Raw genomic sequence first — 21187 nt, 5'->3', positions numbered from 1 at the left:
TTCAATAATATAAGAAGGGCCAGCCACTTCCTACTATATTGCCAACATCATTTCACAGCACAGAATTTAATCATGAGACTACTACTTCTCTATCCCTTTTCTCTCCATTTTGCAAAATGTTCACTCCAATATCGAGCCCAAAAGGTCAATTTGACAAAGGTTCTTACACTTGGGTTACAGACAAATTAGTGGCCCCCACCTTTGTCTTTCATTAATCCCCAGTTTCCTCCACTAACCTCCTAAAAAGAAAAAAACATCATGAAAATTCCTGCCTTAACCCCTCCTTAAACAGTAACTCTTCCTTTTCCTTAGTTCATGCAAAAACTCCACATTGGAACCGCAAACACAAGGCTTTAGGTATCATTCCATGCAGCAAAAACTGGCAAGTGAGCCATGGAGATTCCTGCTGGCCTCAATTGGGCTGCTGCTTGGATCCAAGGAGTAACGCTGGTTGTAGGGCCTATGAACTTTGATGCACGTGGAGGTTTAGCAAAGAGCACAGGGGTTCCAGTCTTGTCAGGGCTAGCTTCTCTAGAGCTGCTCAAACTGGTCACCAGAGATGAGGGGTTCGAGAGATGAGTTCCTCCTAGCTTGGCTGATTCATCTACCACTGGCTGGCTAGAGTTCACTGAATTATCTATACCCATAAGATCTTGCACTGCCACTGAGAAAGCGGTGCTTCGATAATTCCCAGCACTCATTGACTTCTGATTAAGAGATTCTCCACTGGCATTTGGCTGTTCCTGCGGAGACTGGTATAAAACACAATTGTTCTGTGTTGATGTGTTATAGTCAATGGCCTCAATGCTAGATTCTTTGTCTCGGTTTCGCCTGGCTAGTTCTCCAGCTAGAAGCGTATTGCTGGCCATGATCCTATCAACATCATATCTTGTTATGTTAAAGTTTGTCACAGCATTAACCCCCCGAAATTTGATCGCAGCAATATCATAAGCTTCAGCAGCTTCCTCTTGGGTGCCTGAAATTTGTTTTCATTAAACACTTGAGCAAATTACAATATCCACAGCTTAGTATAAATTATAAAACACTACAGCCACTTCAAAAAAATTTGCCTTTAATCAAGCATTGTAGTCTGGAAATACTTTTATTCCTCTTTAGCATCTTAACTGGCAAAACAGCCTTATAAAAGTTCGAGTAGTACTGAAATCAGTAATGCATCGCATAGTCTCAAAGTAAGCATACACCATCAGCCTTATAAAAGCATCTCTAGTCTTTAGTGGACATTGGGGCAAACATGTCATAAAATGAGCCCTTAAAAGCTCTTTATGCCCAGAAAGAGTCCAACAAAATTTGAACTTGAAATGAGTGGATGAAGAGAAAATGGCAAACAAAGCGAGAAAGCATTTAAACTTAAGCAAGAACTTACTGAACGTCCCGAGATAAAGGTCCTTGTTCCCTGCAACCCTGCCTATCCTTGCTTGCCATCTTCCATGCTGGTGATGCCTACATAAGATGGAAAATTTGGGAACAGGACAAGAACTAGAATATCAATTGGATTGAACTTTTTGCAGTAAAATTGGCTGGTAGTTACAAGTTAAGAAGAATAAAAACCTTGTTACTCCTCTGTAGATTGAGGCCCCCCTAGAAAACCCACTACTTTTTCTGTAAAGCAAAGGAGAAGAAATGTTAGCACCCTCGTAAACTAGGAACTCAGGAACCATTTCAAGGGCAAGCCATTGCCTTACCTCCGTAAATGTGCAACATATTCCTGGCGGCCCATGTTTTTCATTTCTTCAAGTTCTTCCTGGTAATTTTCTAACTGGAAAAGAAAAGGTAAAAGCATGATCTTGGTGGCTATAAAACAATCAAATTGACATGGTCTCAAACAAACAGGATTAAATATTACCGGAAAATTTATATGAGTTGAAGGTCCCCAGTACTTAAGGGCAGCAAGATCATAAGACCTTGCAGCTTTCTCTTCCATATCATAACCCCCTATACGCGATCGATGAAATGGAAATAATGTTAAAAATGAACAGCGAGGCTTTCTAGCATAATCATCATTAGTGTTTAAGAGAAGGCTTACCCAGATAAACTGAATTGCATCATTCCAAGAAGTATGTGGAGCCAAATAAGAATTAAATTGCACAAGTCAGGTCATGAAGACAAAGGGACCAAGATTCACAGTGAAAAAAAAGCAACACCTCCAAACAAAAATTGAAAACAGTAGTAGCTTTGCTTAACCAACCTTGCCTTCCTTTCCTGGTCTGGCCTTCCTTCTTACAACTATTGTCCCAGAGATGGGCTTCATATCTACCAGTCCATCTGTGTCTGGCGGGGGTTATTTCAAAATGGTTACAGGGACACATAAAGGAGAAAAAAGTTTAAGGAAAGCACAAACCAAAATAGAATAGAATATATAGTACAAGAAATAATTCGAAGTAGCAGTGATAACTGAACAAGAATTGTACGGGTGAATGGAAACATCCAAACGAAAATAGGCAAGAGCAAAACTATTCCAACAATTCATTAAAAAAAAAACAAAAAACAAAAAAGTAGTGTTAAAGTAACAGTTCCGGCTAACCTTGTAACACCTCTATACTGTGATGTTCTTTGGCCAAATGTGTCAATAGACTTCCTATGAACAGGCTGTTTTTGACCCACTTTTACAGGGCCTCTCTTCTTTTCTATGGCCACACATTCAGTGCCAGCAGGTGAGATCTGCCTTGGAGCTGTAATGCAGCTTGACTGCGAACCAGGGCTCATAGACAAGCTGAGAGACTGTAAATCCCCACAACCTACAGCACTAGCAGAACAAGAAGCCCCACCATCATTAACCATGCCACTATTAATCTGCTGCTCCAGTGCATTTTGCGAGGAATAGTGTCTAGCAGCCCAGTTTTTCAAGCAAGGCAGCTCATCGTCTCCCATTAGAGGAATAGGTGAATTACAATCTGCAAGCTGAGTACCCTTGGTTTCTCCCTCCAGTGGAGCCTGATACAATCCTTGGCATGCTATTCCAGAATAATATGGGTGGGTTTGAACTGAAAACTGCTGGTCTTGCTGCCTATATGGTTCATAAAGGTTGAGAGAATGTTGTCTATTAGTTTCTGGCTCTGAGCTTTGCTGGTAATATATGCTGTCTAGACTTAAGGCCATGGCTTCCCTTTCATGGCTACTGTACTGATGATTTTCCATGGTTGCACCACCTAGGAAGTCCTCCAGTTTTGGTGATGGACTCGACACCATTCCTTGAAACACAAAAGAATATGCTTTAAAGCAGGTTTTCAAACTAAAGGGAAAAAAAGGACAAAACATAAGGAACTAGGCAGGAAATAAGGAAGTAAACCTTCAGGCTGTGATCTAGTGAGAGCTTCCATGATACAAAGAGAGCCGTCAGACTTGAGGGGCATAACAGACAAAGGAGAGTGAAAGCCACCATTTTCTCCAACTCCATAACAGATTCCAGAACTGTTGAAGAGAGAAGTAGAAAGATAGAAACTTGTTGGAACGGCAGCAGAAACAGAATCAGCAGTAGGAGCATGAGTTTGGGTTTGATGATGGTACTCATGATGATGTTGGGGGTCAGAAGCAGCCTCCATTTTCATATAGGGCGAGAGAGAGAAGCCTAACCAGTTATTATTACTTCCATTGTTATTAGTACTCATAGATTTCATCTTCAATTTCTTTCACTCAACCCCTCTCTCTCTCTCTCTTCCTTTCCTTACTTCCAGAGGTTCCCTAGAAGTGTCTCTCACTTGTTGCAAGGCAACTCAATCATTGGCAAAGAAATAAACTAATCATACCAAAATCTCTTGCCTCCTTCCATGTGAAAGCTTGGTTTTTTGTTCTCTAGCAGCCAGAACTCATTGCAAGATAACTTTTTTTTTCCTGACCCAAAGCTCTTCACTCTATCCACTCACACACACTAGGAAAAAAAAAAAAAACAAAAATCCCTTCTCTTGCTCTGTAAGAGAGAACAAAAATGGTCTCTTTAAACTAAACAAAAGGAATGAATTCTATCAAGCAATGCCGGGGAGCACCCTAGCATTCCATAGGGATCTGTGTACATGAGAAAGACCCCGTCTTTTGCTTCCATATCTCTCATCTCCCTCCCTTCTCTTTGTTTTACTAACTTTATTTTTTTTTCTTTAAAAGAGCACCATCCCCTTGAGAAAAAAGAAAAACCTAGATTCACTACTACCAAACCCCTTTTCAGCGACTAACAAAATAATTACTAGTATATACGTACGTTTCCTCAGTAGCCAGAAAAAAATACCCAGAAGATATTATCATCAAACTTTATGATCCCTCTCTTCAATGACGGTTGAATCTAAGAGGGCGAGGCTGGTCAATAACCAAAAGGGTTAGCTTTCTTATTTTTATTTTTACCGTCCAAAGGGTGTTAGATAGATTTGACGCGGGCGGAACATCTGCCCATGCAGTCACTTCACACAGTACACTGTCACTGTGCCACTCTGCAATCCAATTTATATCTATTTGTTTTTCCTTTCAACATAAATACTGCTCCAATCCGGTTTACAGCTTTCAATTCAAAAATGCAATGGGACAGAGGCTCAGGACCCATTGTGTCACCTTCTAGCTGTGACCATGCATTGCTCACAGCCTCATCACCCACCGTTTATTTGGATAAAAACAAGGCTTCTGTTGTGGGTCATTGATGTGACCATTTCTGACTTTCGTGCTTTATTCATCTGGCAGCGTCAAACTGGTCGTGCCCGTCACTGTGAATTGCTAGGGTAACTTTATTAATTAACAAAATCTATAACGTATGCGAAAAAAGACACTCTTCCAGTATACACATACATTATTATTTTATTTTTTTAATTTTGATTTCTTTACATCATTTTTTTTCAATTTCAGTAATCCATATTGTATAGATCCGGAAAAAATGTTAATGATTAATTCTAATTTTTTTAATGATTATCAAAGTATCAAAAATAACATTTTGATATCAAACTGGCACTTGAATTCATGAAAAAAATTATATTTTATTGTTTATAAAAAATTAAAAATGACAGAAACAAAATCAAAACAAAGAAAAAATAAAACTCATTTTATTATATTAAAAAAATTGTTATGTCATTTGTGGTTTTCTTTTCTTTTTCTTTTCTTTGATTTTTTCTTTTTAATTTTACTTTTTAATATTGTATTAATTGGAATTGAAATTTATAATTTATTGTTATGTAATTATATTTATCTTAAAAAAACATTTGAATATTGGGTTGATGCTCGATATAAAACAAAAATATAATTTATTTTTTGAAAAAGATTGAAAATAAAGGAACCATGATAACAGAGAAAAAAAATAGGATCCCTTTTAAAAGAAAAAATAGTGTCATTTCCTTTTTGCTTAGTTTTTCCATAGAATTTTGTCAAATTACCTTTTTTGTCATTATATTTTGGCAATTAAACAGTTTAGTTCAAAAAATTATTTTGCTCGCATTTTAGTTCTTGATTTTAAGAGAAGAAAAGGAGTCATTTAAAAAAAAATAAAACAGAGAGAAAATTAGCAAATGATCATTTTCAGTGACGAAACTAGTCGTTCTTGATGTCAATGGGTTTTTTTTTTAGGAAAGTTCCATTTGGGTGTTTGTTTTTCTTTATCTTAATGCAAAAAAAAAATAGAATTTGGGAATGTTTTTGCATTCCAATTAATTTTTTATTTTTTAACCAATTAAATGCTAATTTAAATGGTTTTTATTGAGGTGTTTAGGTTATTTTCAGTAAAAAAAAATAAATGAAAATAGATCTTTTTACATCTAAAAGTAGGAAGCTTAACTTTTTAACCACTTAAAGTAGATAGATTTTGACCGACGAATGATGTGTCATTTGTAGTGACAAACAACATGTCGTCTAATAATCTTTATAATATTTAATATTTTTTATAATCTAATTATATAATATTAGTGTCATTTCTTTTTCAATTAATTTTTCATTAAAATTTTGTCCAATTTCCTTTTTTGTCATTTTAGTTTGACACTTAAATAATTTGGTTCAAAATTTTACTTTGCTCGCATTTTAATTCCTAAGTTTGAAATATGAAAGAGAGTCACTAAAAAAAGGTGAAGCAGAGAAAAAGTCAGCATATAACCACTTTCAGTGGCAAAACTAGTCGTTCTTGTTGTTAGTGGGTTTTTTATAAGGGAAGTTCCATTTAGGTTTTTTTTCCTCTTTATCTTGACGAAAAAAATAAATTAGAGTTTGGGAATATTTTTGCATTCCAATTAATTTTTAATTTTTTAAATAATTAAATGGTTTTATTGAGATGCTTATGTTGTTTTCAGTAAAAAACAAATTGAGTGAAAATATATCTTTTTACACCTAAAAATAAGAAGCTCGACTTTTCAACCACTTAAGGTGGATAGATTTTGACTAGCAAATAATGTCATGTATAGTGGCAAACGACGCGTCATTTGATGCTTTTTTTAATATTTTATATTTTTATAATCTAATTATATAATATTAGTTTTATTTCATTTAGATTTAGAATTAACAAAAAAAAGTCATGTTGTTAACTCAAAAAGATTATATTATATTTATAATAAAAATTAAATTTATGACACTACTAAATGTAAAAAATAAATTTAATATTTTACATTGATAAAGGTGCTTGTATATAAAACAAAACAAAAAATAGGTTGTTCATGTTTTTTTCTTCATTTGAAAATCTATGAAAAACTTATATTGAAAAATTACCGTGAACCTCTGCATTGTATTTTCAAACTCTATATAAAATTTAAAAACTAGTTTTTCAACTATCTAGATGGAGAGATATTGCATTAGAACATATAATCTTAATCTTTCTTTTTTCTAATTCCATTTTTTCAAAAAAAAAAAGAAGAGTATTTCTTAAGAAAATAATATAACACAAATATTCTTAACCATTTTCTAATCAATAAATGTTTGATCATCTCTTTTGATTACATGATATAAATATATTTTTTAATTGTCTTGATTTGTTGAATTCCTTGATTTCTTCTTTTTGTCAATTAGGAAATTATCAAGAATATTTATCTTACGTGATTTTCTTAACAGTATTACTCTGTTTCTGAAAAGCCACAAAATTAGATAACCAACATCTAAGTTATCTCTCTTTTCTTTAGCTACATGTCAACGTTAATTTAATTTAGAAGTCAAACAAATGCAATTAGAGAAACTAGTTCCGTCCAAACTAAACAAAGTATTCAAAGAATTAATATATTCTTTTCTTATGAGATGTGTGGTGTTGAGTATTAATATATTCTTTTTTGATGAGGCTATTATTTTAAGTTGTAAATAACTAAGTAGCTAGGTTTCTCCTCGTTCGCCTTGTCAAACCTTATTTTCATAAAAGGTAGTGAAAGATACAAACCAAAATGTTTAGGATACTACTAGTCTTTTATCTCATACTTCATAATGGGCAATGTTTACCGGGGAGTAGTAGCATTATTCATAGTAATGGGTTTGGAAAGCATTAAAATTTTAATTAGACTAAAAGGTTTTGTATTCTATATTTAGATGGAATTTATAATTTATTATATTGGTAAGGAAAATTATTAATTTATGTAATCAACTTTGTAACATATTAAATACCAAATTAAATGAGTACTGAGTAACATAGAAATCATTAAATTAAATGTTGTTCTTATTTTGCCAAACTTTAAGCTTTTAAAAAACCCATCATTTTTTAGCGCTTTGAACTTTGTTGTTGTTTTTTAGTTTTCTTGATTGTTTTTTTTTTTTATATGTTATCTAGCCTTTTTATATAAGCTATTGTTGTTTTGTCCAATAAGAATATATAATATCCTTCGTGCATCTTTTTTAATTTGTCTTTCTCTAAAGTCTTAGTTTAAATATATCTTAACAAATGCATGACTATAATGATCGAATGAGTGAGTTAATCCTAAAGATTATAAATTAGTTTTGATGCGATGGATGAATTACTTATGAAAGTAAGGTGGAGATTTATATGCAGGGAAATCACGTAGCATACAAATATAAGGTGGATATGACATGAATTGCCTTTAAATAAAAGGTGCAAATTAAGCATAAAAACATGTACTGATTAAGGAGTTGCTTCATTGTGAGTCGATTAATAAAGATTTTAAATTTTAAAAAAATATTTAGGTCGCAGGAAATTCTTTGGCATTTATAAAAAAAAATCACAAAAATAGTGTAAAGTGATAAAATGTGACTGTCACGTTCCTCACGTGGTGTAACTCTATACTAGCTTTGATGTCTACGTGACGCTACAAGCATTTTTAACAAAATTTAATTGTAATTACTATAGGTGTTTAACATTTGATTGGAAAAAAAAAGGGCAACCTCTAAAACTTAGATTTAGAGTGATAGGGAAGGGTTGTTTATGTTTGGCAAAACATCCAGGTTAGAAACAATAAAGATTTATAAAGGATTAAAAAAAGGAAAACATATGCAATTGTTGTTGGATATCTAACTCTATGAAAATACGAAAATTAGTAAAGAATGAGAATGATGTTAGATTCATTTAACTCCTTATGATTAAATGGTTTAGTAAGGTTAATGATATCAAAACAAGTCTTGCTAAGTAGAGAGAAGTGGGAGAAACAGTAAGAAACGGATGAGGTTGTGGGTGTAAACCTCTTTAGAGGATGAAATCAAGAGATGTTTGTTTGCAAATATTCCTGCAAGAGTGTCAATATATTCAAAGATATGGTCTTCTGATGTTATCATTTTCTCTGTGGTGGTCTTTGATTGAGAAAGATAGTTGTTTAATTCATATTAAAAGACTACATATTATGATTGCACTGTGAAAAAGAATAAGAATAAAAGTCTAAACCAGATATTTACGAGTAAATGGTGTAGCCTATAATGGTGTAAGTAATGAAGATGAAGCAAAACAGATAATAGGTTCGGATAGTTTATCATCTCAAAATGCAATAAAAATAATAATGAGATGGCTGAAGCACCGCACCCTAGGATTAGAAATTCAAAGTGAAAATAAAGTGAGCAGTGTAAACCATGGCTATAAATAGTGCATGGTTAGACTTTGTGCAAGCAAATGACAAAAACCTATATTGTGGATTTGCATCAGTGAAGATCAATATCCTCTTTGATCATGAAGGGAAGCTGTCTTCAGGCTTCTATTCTAATTTAATGGTATGCTATTAGGAGGGTGAAAGAGATACAATATGATGTTGTGTGATAATGAATGGAGTTACAAGAGCAGGTGTTGGAGGGGTGACAAATGTAAAACCTTCAGGCTTTATAGTTGATGGATATGTCGAGTGAACAGCCTCAGTAGGGCCAGTCAAGTTGATATATGGTTCAGATGAAATGTCATTGAAAATGTTGCAAATATATATCTCGCATTTGTTGAGGGCAGATTTATAGGCTCTAAATTGAAGTTGAAAAATTCTTGTTTTGTTCAATTTCTCAAGCATTTGAGGTTGAACAACAAATGGGTTAGTGAAATTTTTGTCATACACCAAATGATGAGCTGACACATTGAAAAAGTACTCAGCTGGCTTGCTAAAGAGAAAAAAGTTTGTAATATCTTGACCATCGTTAACGATATAATTAACCCTGAACCTAAAGTAAAGCAAGGAGTCTTTTAATAAATAAGAGGAATAAAAGCTGGATGAAATAGCCTGCATCTAATTTGTGAAGATGTAAGATTGGCTTTGTATGTATAATAGCCAAACCATAAAATCAATGTGGAGCTCAGATAGTCGTGCTCGATGCACTATAGATTATTAAGGAGTCCAGAGAGTGGTTTGTTGCTATCTAGGCACCTCTAGCACCACCATCTTTGTGGTTCATTATGGAAGCTTTACATGTAAATCTTTTATTCTATATGTGTCAAGAAAAAAAAGGGTCACACCTAATTGGAAAAATAAACAAATTCAAACTTTGTGATGTAGATTGATATAAGTGATTTTATGAGAAATGATAATAGTGTTGAGAAGAATTATGAGCAAACCATATGAACGACAAAAGAAAATGATATATTTGAATTAATGGTAAGCCAACAAAAAATCTAAGTCGAAGTAAAGTATGTCTTAACTGGGAAAAAAAAAGAGAAACAACATAAAGAAGTAGCTTGGAAAAAAAGGCCAAGAAGTGATTAGTACTTAAAAGTGCATTTTTATCAAGATTTTATATCATCATTTTGCACTTGAAGTATCAATAACTCCTTAACTAAAACATGTTTTATAATAACAAGTCTGATCATATAAGATAGCTTTAATTTATGATAAATACTCATTTTAAATGCAGGCATATCTCACAATTCAAAGGATTGATTGATGTGATTAACTATTGAAAGTGAAAGGACAAAGAAAAGGCGAAGCTTAGAAAGGAGATACCAATTCAATTCAAATTGGAACACTGTTCCGTTATTGAGTCATATCTGGAGCTGTAGATCTTGGATTTCAGTTTAATTTATATGGATAGAAAGATAAGAAATAGGCCTACAATGTTCATGAATAGTGGAAGACCCAAATCAGCCGTTTTCAAATCCAAAGTTTGGCCACAAAAGAGAAGTCAGAATTTGTCCTGCAATCCCGCCCAAACACTGCTCAGAATTTTACCCATATCTGGAATTCTAGAAGGCAAAATGACGTGAATTTTGGTAGGTGGAAGGCAAAGACAATTTCCAACAACTTTCATGAAGAAGACCTGCTCAAATTCGGATGGTAACAATGACATTTCATCCAGACAAGAGCTTGAGGGCTATCCACCACGTCCACCAGCAGCGCTACTCAGTATTTTAGCCATATCTCGAGCTCTAGTGATCCAAATGCTCTGAAAATTTATAGGTGGAAAGATAAGATGATTGACAACAACTTTCATGAGGAAAACTTTGCCAAATTCGGATTGCATCAATGTCAATTTATCCAGCCAAAATGCTTGAGTGTTGCTGTCCACCAAGTCCCCTAAATCAATAGTTGGCCACTACATCAATAATCAATTACTAAATGAATAGTTCTGAACTTTAGCCTATAAAAGGAGGCATTTGCCATTCATTTAGGAATCTTGGTTCTTCATATCAAGATCATGTTCTTGCTCTCTCTTTATATTTTTGTAATACTTAAGTTTTGCTTTCATTAATCTCTTGTTCATGCTTTTCATTTCCTTTACTATACTTAGTTAACTTATATCATATTTATGTTCTTATATTGTTTATTTATGTTTTTCTTCTTCATAATGTCTAGCTAAGTTAATTATGCCAAGGTGAAAAGGTTTCACTAATGGTGTTAGGATAAGTATAATATAAACTCAACATGTACTTTAATGTTTATATCCAAGAAAGTTTGCTATTAACTTGTCTTATCATTTTTATCTTATTAATTCTTAATACCTTGCTTGTTAAATGGTTAATTTAGATTTGTGTTGTATAACACTTGGTACATCAAATACTTGATCCTTCATAGTCTTCGACCGACATCGTTATTATGAGAGGAACTTGATTTGTTGTCAATTTAAGTTAGCATCATGAATACCTGATAAAATTTATAAGTATGGTGTTACGTAAATAAGATGATTATGTTGATTATGTTGATAATTTATAAAGAGTTTATACTTTACTTATCTCTAATACTATTAGTGGATCTTCTAACCTTGACATTTGTTTTTATCATTTTTAATCTTCACATTTATCTTACATCTCAAAGTCCTCTTTAACTCATCATCACCATCACCATCACCATCATCATCGTTGTTGTTGTTCTTATTATTATTATTATTATTATTATTATTATTATTATTATTATTATTATTATTATATAGTTCACCTTCCTGTGGTTCGACCCCGGTCTTGCTGGGTTAATTATTATTTTGACACTCCTGCACTTGGGATAAGACATCAACTCTTTGATCGTGTCAAGAAGCTAGTAGTGTACCATATCTAAATCACTAGAAAGTTATATCTTTTTTTTTTCAAGCAATGAATTCAATAACGTGAGGTAAACAAATTAACATGTATGTCATATACAAGACTATATTTATCAAACAAACAAAAAGGGTTTTGGTAACAATACAATTATGGAAAAAAAAATATTAAAGATGCTTTAATTATAGAGCATATAAAGGATCTAAAGGATGAGAAATAGTGGCAACTTGATGCCATTAATGTTAAAACAACTTAGGGAAGCAATTTTGTGTTATCTCTAATGAGAAAGATAAAACATACCTTATGCTCGAATAGGTCTTTGTAAAGGATCTTTCTTATTGTTCTTCGATTCTCATTGATTTGAGCTTCTAATGATAGAACAACACATAAGGATAGAGGGAGCAGAGTTGAGGTAGCTTAATAGACATTTGACCGTAGCTGCACAAAGAAAAAGCTTATGAGCATTGTTCAAAACATTAATGATGGAATAGAACCTGAATGAATGTATAAGATGAAAAAATAAAAAAAGTTTACTAATGTTTGTATGCCAACAACTCTGGTATGTCTGGTTTAAAATACCAAAGGAAAGTTGTTATGCCAATTACGTTTACAAAACCTATTAAGAACATAGAAGATAAGTATAAAGCAATTAGTGTATGTTTTATATAGAAAGGTAATGAAAATCTAAATCAAAAGCAAAAAAAATAAAGATGTTGCATTATGGTATCTTTCTATAAGTAATCAAGCATACCCTTAAACTGTGTGACATGAAACCTAGCAAAAGCAACGATAATTGAAGGATCTTGTATGGTCAAATAAGCCTTATCAAAGCTCCAAGCGATGTTGCCCTATAGATTGATACAAAGTTCCTCACCTTTAAAGTAAGCAAGAATATGTTAGATTGATGCTAATAGAAGTTGATTACAATAACAAATATTAATCCAATAACAAATGTATATTTTGAGGATGAATTCTCTCTTATATCTTCAAGTGTCTGGCCTCAAACCAAAACCTTCTCAATTGGTTGTATTGCTTTCAGCCTTTAAAGAACATCTATAAATTTTTTGAATAAGAAAAAAAGAATGAAATCTTGCTTGATACAATGGATTACATAAGTTAACATTGAAGAATACTTGTAAGAAGTTATGATCATTTTTCTTTGGTAAAGACATATGTGGAATCAGTGAAATTAAAGTAGTATCGTGGAATAAGAAACGGGAGAGAAACGAGTCGAGTGACCTTGGTGTCAGACTTAAGGTCAATAATAGTTTCATGGTTCACAACAATATTAATGTTGCAATTCTCAAAGGTGTAAAATCCTTTAATCTTTAAATTGTCACCCTTAGTGATGATTGAAGCAAAATGTGTAGTGTCCCTAACTTTGGTTAACCCTTGTATTGCACCACCCTTGTTCAAGAAAATAAAAGGCAACAATGGTTGTTAATACATATTGGCAAGAAAGGAATTTGCAGCATGAGAGACTGTTATAAAAACTAATCTTGGACATGGCAAATTCATGGTATTTTCTTTTCAGGTAACATTGTATTTTTAAAGCTAGACTCATTTAACTTAAATTGTAATAAACACAATGTCATAAGATCAAGAAAAGAGTAGGTTGGGAAAATGAAGGCTTGATATAAAATAATACATGTTAATATTTTGTTCAAAGGTTTTGTAATAAATTAAAGCTTAACATGCTACAAAAATTATAGGATAAAGGATAATGCATTCTTATAATCCATATATATAATCCGATTGAAATGTCCTTTGTGTATGGTTTCCAGTTGAGTAATAAAAGAAGTTTATACTATACTTGTTTGAAATACCATTAGTGAATCCTTTAACCTTGACATTTATTTTATCCTTATTTAATCCTTATATCAATATCACATCTTAAAGCTCTCTTCAACTCCTTTTCTGTTATTATCTATTTCTGTATTTGAAGTTTATACAGTTAACCTTCCTGTGGTTCGACCCCGGTTTTACCGGGTTATTTATTACTTCGACACTCCTACACTTGGGAGAAGACATCAACTCTTTGGTCGTGTTACATACAATACTTATCTTGCTTTTTTTTTTTGCATTTAAACTTCTAATTTTACTATTAAATGATTTTTTTTGTGTTTTTACCTTTTTTTTTTATTATGCAGGATAATGACTATTCCTTTACAAAGCATAAAAATATATATTTTGTACCCCTTAATCCAAGCTTGGGTGTGCTGTGTTTGGATCCTAAAACATAATGGCCAAGCAACTAGCTTCAATTGTCTTTATTTGTAGGCTTGCAGAGAAAATGTTTGGTTATTTTTTAAGTTCGATTAATGTATAAGGTGGCAAGCAAAAAAAGTGCAATAAATTTTTTTTAAAAAGGTAGTAATATATGGAGTAAATGCCAAAAATAAAAATAAAAAGTCATAGCAGCATTCTCTAACAATTCAAATGCCAATAAATAAGACTGCTCAAAATATCAAAATATTTGTGGTGACATATTAAAAAGTGAAGCCAAGCTTGGATTTTTTCAAGGATGCAATAGTAAAAAGAACCAGGAGCTTGGCATATTTATTGTTTTTTTTTTAAATGGAATGGCAACAAATATTTGTAGGCTTGCAGAGAAAATGTTTGGTTATTTTTTAAGTTCAATTAATGTATAAGATGGCAAGCAAAAAAAGTGCAATGATTTTTTTTTTAAAAAAGGTAGTAATATATGGAATAAATGCCAAAAATAAAAATAAAAAGTCATAGCAGCATTCTCTAAAAATTCAAATGCCAATAAATAAGACTGCTCAAAATATCAAAATATTTGTGGTGACATATTAAAAAGTGAAGCTAAGCTTGGATTTTTTCAAGTATACAATAGTAAAAAGGACTAGGAGCTTGGCATATTTATTGTTTTTTGTTTTGTTTTAAGATGTGATATCATTTGCAAATGTAAGCATGGACAAGAACTTGAATAAAACATCAATAAAGGTCTTATTGATAAATGTGGTCCAAACCTCTTGATCAACAAAAAGATAATTGAAGCTTCTTGCTTGGCCATTATGTTTTAGGATCCAAACACAGCATACCCAAGCTTGGATTAAGGGGTACAAAATATATATTTTTTATGCTTTGTAAAGGAACAGTTATTATCCTGCATAATAAAAAAAGGTAAAAATAAAAAAAATCATTTAATAGTAAAATTAGAAGTTTAAATGCAATAAAAAAAGCAAGATAAGTATTGTATGTAACACGACCAAAGAGTTTATGTCTTCTTCCAAGTGTAGGAGTGTCAAAGTAATAAATAACTCGGCAAGACCGGGGTCGAACCAGAGGGAGGTTAACTGTATAAACTTTAAATAAAGAAATAGATAATAACAGAAAAGGGGTTGAAGAGAGCTTTGAGATGTGATGTAAATCCCGAGATAAATCAAGGCTGATTAAATTAAAGAAAATAAACTAAATTAAAAAGAAGTGGGGGCAAAACAAATACATTTAAAGAAAATAAGGTCTAAATACAAATAAGAATAATTATAGGGCATAATACTACTTTTCTTACCAAAAACAGATCTTTAACTTTCGTAAAGAAAGAAGAGAAGGAGTTTTGGTATCTATTTTTACAGATCAAGAGAGAAACACCAAATTTCAAGAAACCACCCAAGATTTAGGGTTATAGGTAAAAAAAAATAAAAACAAACACTGGTAGGTAAGGGATTAACAAGAAAAAAATTGAACAAGAAGAGAAGAGGGGAGGGTCGGCTGTCATTAGAAAGAAAAGGAGGGATCGAGACCTTGATTCGTATCGGGTAAGATATTCTGAACATGATCTTATGAGTTGTTTTAAAGTTGATTATGAATTGATGCCTGGATGTTAAATTATAGATTTGAGTTCTATAACTCTAGATATAGTTAAAAATCTGAAGAGAGGTCAGACAGTAACAGTTAAAAAATGAACAGTAACAGTTGGACAGTAACAGTCCGAGTGTTTGTTTATGAGCAATTTTGACTATCTTAGAGGTAGAACTGGGTTCTTCTCAAAACATATAACTTGTAGCCTCATGTCTTACCTTTCCAACGCCATAAATTTCACTTGAATCAGAGTTCTATAACTCTAGATATAGTTAACAATCTAAGGAGAGGTCAGAAAGTAACAGTTTAAAAACGAACAGTAATAGTTGGACAGTAACAGTCCAAGTGTTTGTTGATGAGTGATTTTGACTATCATAGAGGTAGAACTGGGTTCTTCTCAAAACATAGAACTTGTAGCCTCATGTCTTGCCTTTCCAACGCCATAAATTTCGCTTGAATCGGAGTTCTATAACTTTAGATATAGTTAAAAATCTGAGGAGAGGTCAGACAGTAACAGTTTAAAAATGGACAGTAACAGTTGGACAGTAACAGTCCAAGTGTTTGTTGATGAGCGATTTTGACTATCTTAGAGGTAGAACTGGGTTCTTCTCAAAACATATAACTTGTAGCCTCATGTCTTACCTTTCCAACTCCACAAATTTTGCTTGAATCGAGTTCTATAACTCTAAATATAGTAAAAAATCTGAGGAGAGGTCAGATAGTAACAGTTAAAAAATGGACAGTAACAGTTGAACAGTAACAGTCCAAGTGTTTATTAATGAGCGATTTTGACTATCTTAGAGGTAGAACTGGGTTCTTCTTAAAACATATAACTTGTAGCCTCATGTCTTACCTTTCCAACGCCATAAATTTTGCTTGAATCGGAGTTCTATAACTCCAGATATAGTTAAAAATCTGAGGAGAGGTCATACAGTAACAGTTCAAAAAGGAGGCAGTAACAGTTGGACAATAATAGTCCAAATATAAAGAAAGGAATGATAACTAGGATTGGACAAAGAACGATAGTAATAATGAGTGAAATGAGAAAAACATAAAGTACTAAGAAATGACTGAAAGAAAGACTTATTGGTTGTTGATATGGTTATTATAAAACATATCCTTAAGTGAGGAAAATTTATGAGATAAACCTGTGATTTGCAGGAGGGACCACAGGCGTGGTGCAACAACAGCAGTAGGGGAGCACGAGTAGAGCTTCTATTGCAGGTAGGTGAATCACACCCTTACCTTCTATGTAAATTCCATGTTTTAATATATATTACTGATGAGAAATGTGAATTACCGAATATATGTGTACTCAAGGGGGAAGGTTGTTGTGTGAATTGCCAAGTGATGAAATTATCACTGACAAATGAAATATGAGAAGTGTGATTAGAGGTGTAAACTAGCATACATGTAGTGTATGTTAGGATCCCGGATAAGGGGATCTCCATGGTTGGACTAGCATACATTTAGTGTATGTTAGGATCCCGGGTAAGGGGATCACCATGGTTGGACTAGCATACAGTGAGTGTATGTTAGGATCCCGGGTAAGGGGATCGCCATGTTTTGGGCTAGCATACATTCAGTGTATGTTAGGATCCTGGGTAAGGGGATCGTCATGTTTTTGACTAGCATACATTCAGTGTATGTTAAGATCCCGGGTAAGGGGATCACCCTAGATCGACTCATATGGGATGATGATGATGATACCAGTGGAAGAGGTATCGAAAATGGGTTAAACAAAGATAAACATATTTGATCTTATAAAGTATGGAATGGAGGTTAATAGTTTGAATAAGGAAGAGATTCTAATGAAAACCATAAAGGAGAAGGGAACAAAATATGAATGCATGTTACCCTTTTAAAATTGGTTGGTTTCATGTTGTTATTTCTTTTTATGTGATAGTCACCTTTCAATAATATGTATTTTGTTTCAGGAACATCACATGCATGACAAGAGTAGATCCTAGCTTATGTTTCCCTTCTTATAATTTAGGTTATAGGGGATATACCCTTATATTTTGTAAACATGAAAATGTTTGTATAACTTAATTTATATAATTAATGTTTAAACTTAATTGAATGAACTTAATCTCTGTAGTTCATGTAATCATCTTTCATGTCTAAGTATTTACTTTTATTTTCATCCATAATGATATTGTGTTATATAATGCATATCATGAATATCGTGGGTAAGAGGTGTGAGAATATTGTGGAAATGGAAACCCAAGATGATTGGGTCGGGATTAAGTTATGAAAAGCGAGTTATTAGAAATGTAAACAGGCTGCATATCAATAACTTGGGACCTCCCGGTATAGGGGGGACTCCGTCGAAGTTTCGGTAAATTTTAATATGAAAACCATGAATATATATATATAGAGAAAAAAAAATTTCTCTGTTTTCATTTGACATAAAAGTGTTGTCTTTTTATCTCCAAGTAGGGGGTGTTACAGTTGATATCAGAGCTCAGGTTGCTATTCCGGGGATAGAAATGATTATATGTTTTTGAAATGTGTTACAGGATGGTGAGAACAAGGCATGGAGCCAGGACTGATCCATCCCCAGTTCGGGGAAGTGACCAGAGTTTTAGAAATGAAAGTGATCCAGACTGGGATCCCTTGGCAGACACCTCTTCTCATATACCTGCAACGTCAATGTACTCTGAAGCTGGCGAGTCAGTGAGACTTCGAGATGATTCATTTTCCCGTCAGGCAGATGTGTCCATGCTCGAGGTATCAGACAGACGGGGGGAAGATAATATACCCCCACTAGTGGAACCGATAGCTGGATCAAATCCATTTTCAGATCCTGCTTTTATGGAACATATAATCAAAGTTGTAGCAGCAGGAATGGTAGCGGGAGCCTCGGGTACAACTCCTAGAACAGGGGGAGTAGTCATTATAGTGCATTGGGGTGAAGGGAATGAGAGATATGGGTTGTATGACTTATGGTGGTGAGGAGGATGCTGAAGTTGCTGGACATTGGCTGAGGAAAGTGGAGAGAGTTATAAATCAGATGCAGGTGTCAGAGGAGCTACGAGTGGATTGTGTGACTCAGCTGTTGGTTGATAGTGCCCACTCTTGGTAGGAGACCATTAGAGAGAGGAGATCAGGGGAGGTATTGCGATGGAGGGACTTTCGTGAGGAGTTTGAGGAGAGGTACTATTCCTGGGAACATAGGAGGGAGAAAGAACAGGAGTTCTTGGATTTGCGGCAGGGAGATTTGACAGTTCTAGAGTATATGAGGCAGGACTTAGCAGCTTTTGCCTCCACCTACCTTCCCACAGAGCGCCACAGGGTGGAGAGGTTCCGTGATGGACTGAGGCGGGAACTGAGAATGATATTGATAGCCATCCAGTTTCAGTCTGTGAGGGAATTGGTATGGGCAGCTCAGGGCATGGAGAGGGTAATAAGGGATACCCAAAAACCAGGGGTCGAGCAGAGTCAGGTAATTGGATTTAAGAGGAGAGATTTTGAGTTTTTAACTAGGAGACCTCCTCTCTCAAAGATAGAGAAGAATGGGCAATCATCAAGTCAGTTCCAAAAAAGGGGTGGGAGTTTCATCCCAAGAGGGAGCTTAGGAGGATCTAGACAGGTTAGTGGAAGAGGAGCTTGGGGAGGACAGTCTAGACATGGAGTTAAAACTGCTGGAGGGTCTACAGAGCAAAAGGGACCAGTATATCCATTTTGTCATATGTGTGAGCATCGACACCCTGGAGATTGCTTTGTGATGCCGGGGAGATGTTATATTTGTAGAAGTGAGGGGCATCGATGGAAAGAGTACCAGCATGTAGGAAGAGGCTGTTACTAGTATGGGGACACGAGTCACAGGAAGAAGGATTGTCCTCGTAGAACTACCGAAGGAGACAATGGTCAGAGGATTGAGGTCCAAAGCCAGCAGCAATCAGTGACAGTCAATTGTCCTATCAGGCCTACCCAGTCAAGGACGAGTGCTACTCGTGGGAGGCTCAGAAATCAGGAGGGGAGGACTCAGGGTCGGGTATACCATATGACCTACGAGGATGTGGGAGCTGTACCAGATGTGGTGGCAAGTACCTTACAGTTAGATACAATGCACGTTTATGCTTTAATTGACCCTGGAGCTAGTCATTCCTTTGTATCTTATAGAACTGTGAATGACTTGCATATGTTATCTAGTAACTTGGGTGTAGGAGTGACAGTTAGTACACCTCTAGGGGACAATATACATATTGATGATATTTATAGAGAGGTAAAACTATATATTGGGGGGTTAGAACTGAGGGTAGATCTTATGCCGTTAGAGCTATATGATTTTGATGTAATTATGGGTATGGATTGGCTAAGTAAACATAAGGCACAAGTGGATTGTTTCACCAAGACGGTGATAATCCAAGGAATAGGTGATAAAAGAGTAGTGTTTAAAGGGGAAAGAAAAATAATTCCAAGTTGTGTAATCTCAGTCTTGGTGGCTAGAAAATTATTGAGGAAGGGTTGTTTTGCTAGCCCATGTGAGAGAGCTGGAAAAGGGAAGCATAGATTTGACTAGTATTCCTGTTGTAAGAGAGTTTCGTGATGTATTCCTAGAAGAGTTGCCGGGATTACCTCTAGTTAGAGAAATTGAAGTTTCTATAGAAACTATTCTAGGAGTTTCTCCTATAGCCCAGTCTCCTTATAGGATGACACTTATGGAATTGGCGGAACTAAAGGTCCAGCTTCAGGAATTGTTAGATAAAGGCTTCATTCGGCCTAGTAACTCGCCCTGGGGAGCTCCGGTATTGTTTGTAAAGAAGAAGGATGGCACCCTTCATCTGTGCATCGATTATCGTCAATTGAATAAAGTGACGGTGAAGAACAGGTACCCCCTTCCACGAATAGATGACTTGTTTGATCAGTTGAAGGGTGTTGGGGTGTTCTCTAAGATAGATCTGAGATCTGGATACCACTAGTTGAGAATCAAGGAACAAGACATACAAAAGACTGCATTCCAAACTCGTTATGGGCATTACGAGTTTTTAGTGATGCCTTTCGGATTAACTAATACTCCAGCCATGTTTATAGACTTGATGAACCGGGTGTTTTGGCCTTACCTGGACCAATCTGTGGTTGTATTTATTGACGATATCTTGGTGTATTCAAACTCTCACTTGGAACATGAACAACATCTAAGGGTTGTGCTACAGACCTTAAGGGAGAATCAATTATATGCCAAGCTGGATAAGTGTGAGTTTTGGCTTCAGGAAGTGATATTTTTAGGCCATGTAATATCCGCAGAAAGAATACTAATGGATCCAAAAAAGGTTGAGGCCGTATTAAAATAGGAAAGGCCTACTAATGTGACTGAAATCTGGAGTTTCTTGGGCCTTGTGGGATATTACCAGAGGTTTATTGAGGGGTTCTCCACCATAGCATCACCTTTAACCAAGTTGACCCGCAAGGAAGTTAGGTTTGTTTGGTCAGAAGAGTGTGATGCGAGCTTTCAAGAACTGAAAGAGAGGCTCATTTTTGCTCCTGTGCTGGCCCTCCCATCGGGGACAGAAGGGTTTGTGG

The 21187-nt window shown here is 34.5% G+C and overlaps 1 protein-coding gene across 1 annotated transcript; it reads right to left on the bottom strand.

The window, feature by feature from the left end:
• LOC133694248 (AP2-like ethylene-responsive transcription factor CRL5) lies at positions 1-4276 on the bottom strand. The gene is made up of 9 exons (XM_062115742.1): positions 3308-4276; positions 2543-3209; positions 2207-2289; positions 2045-2053; positions 1865-1953; positions 1704-1777; positions 1570-1620; positions 1385-1461; positions 1-976 (listed from the first exon to the last, which is right to left on the bottom strand). Exons 1-9 carry the CDS (start codon positions 3633-3635, stop codon positions 354-356), a joined length of 2001 nt encoding a protein of 666 aa, XP_061971726.1. The 5' UTR covers positions 3636-4276; the 3' UTR covers positions 1-353.
• Positions 4277-21187: the final 16911 nt, after the last annotated feature.

Source organism: Populus nigra, chromosome 5, assembly GCF_951802175.1.
Source record: "Populus nigra chromosome 5, ddPopNigr1.1, whole genome shotgun sequence".
Classification (NCBI taxonomy): Eukaryota; Viridiplantae; Streptophyta; class Magnoliopsida; order Malpighiales; family Salicaceae; genus Populus; species Populus nigra.
This window is presented reverse-complemented; position numbering and strand designations above follow the sequence as displayed.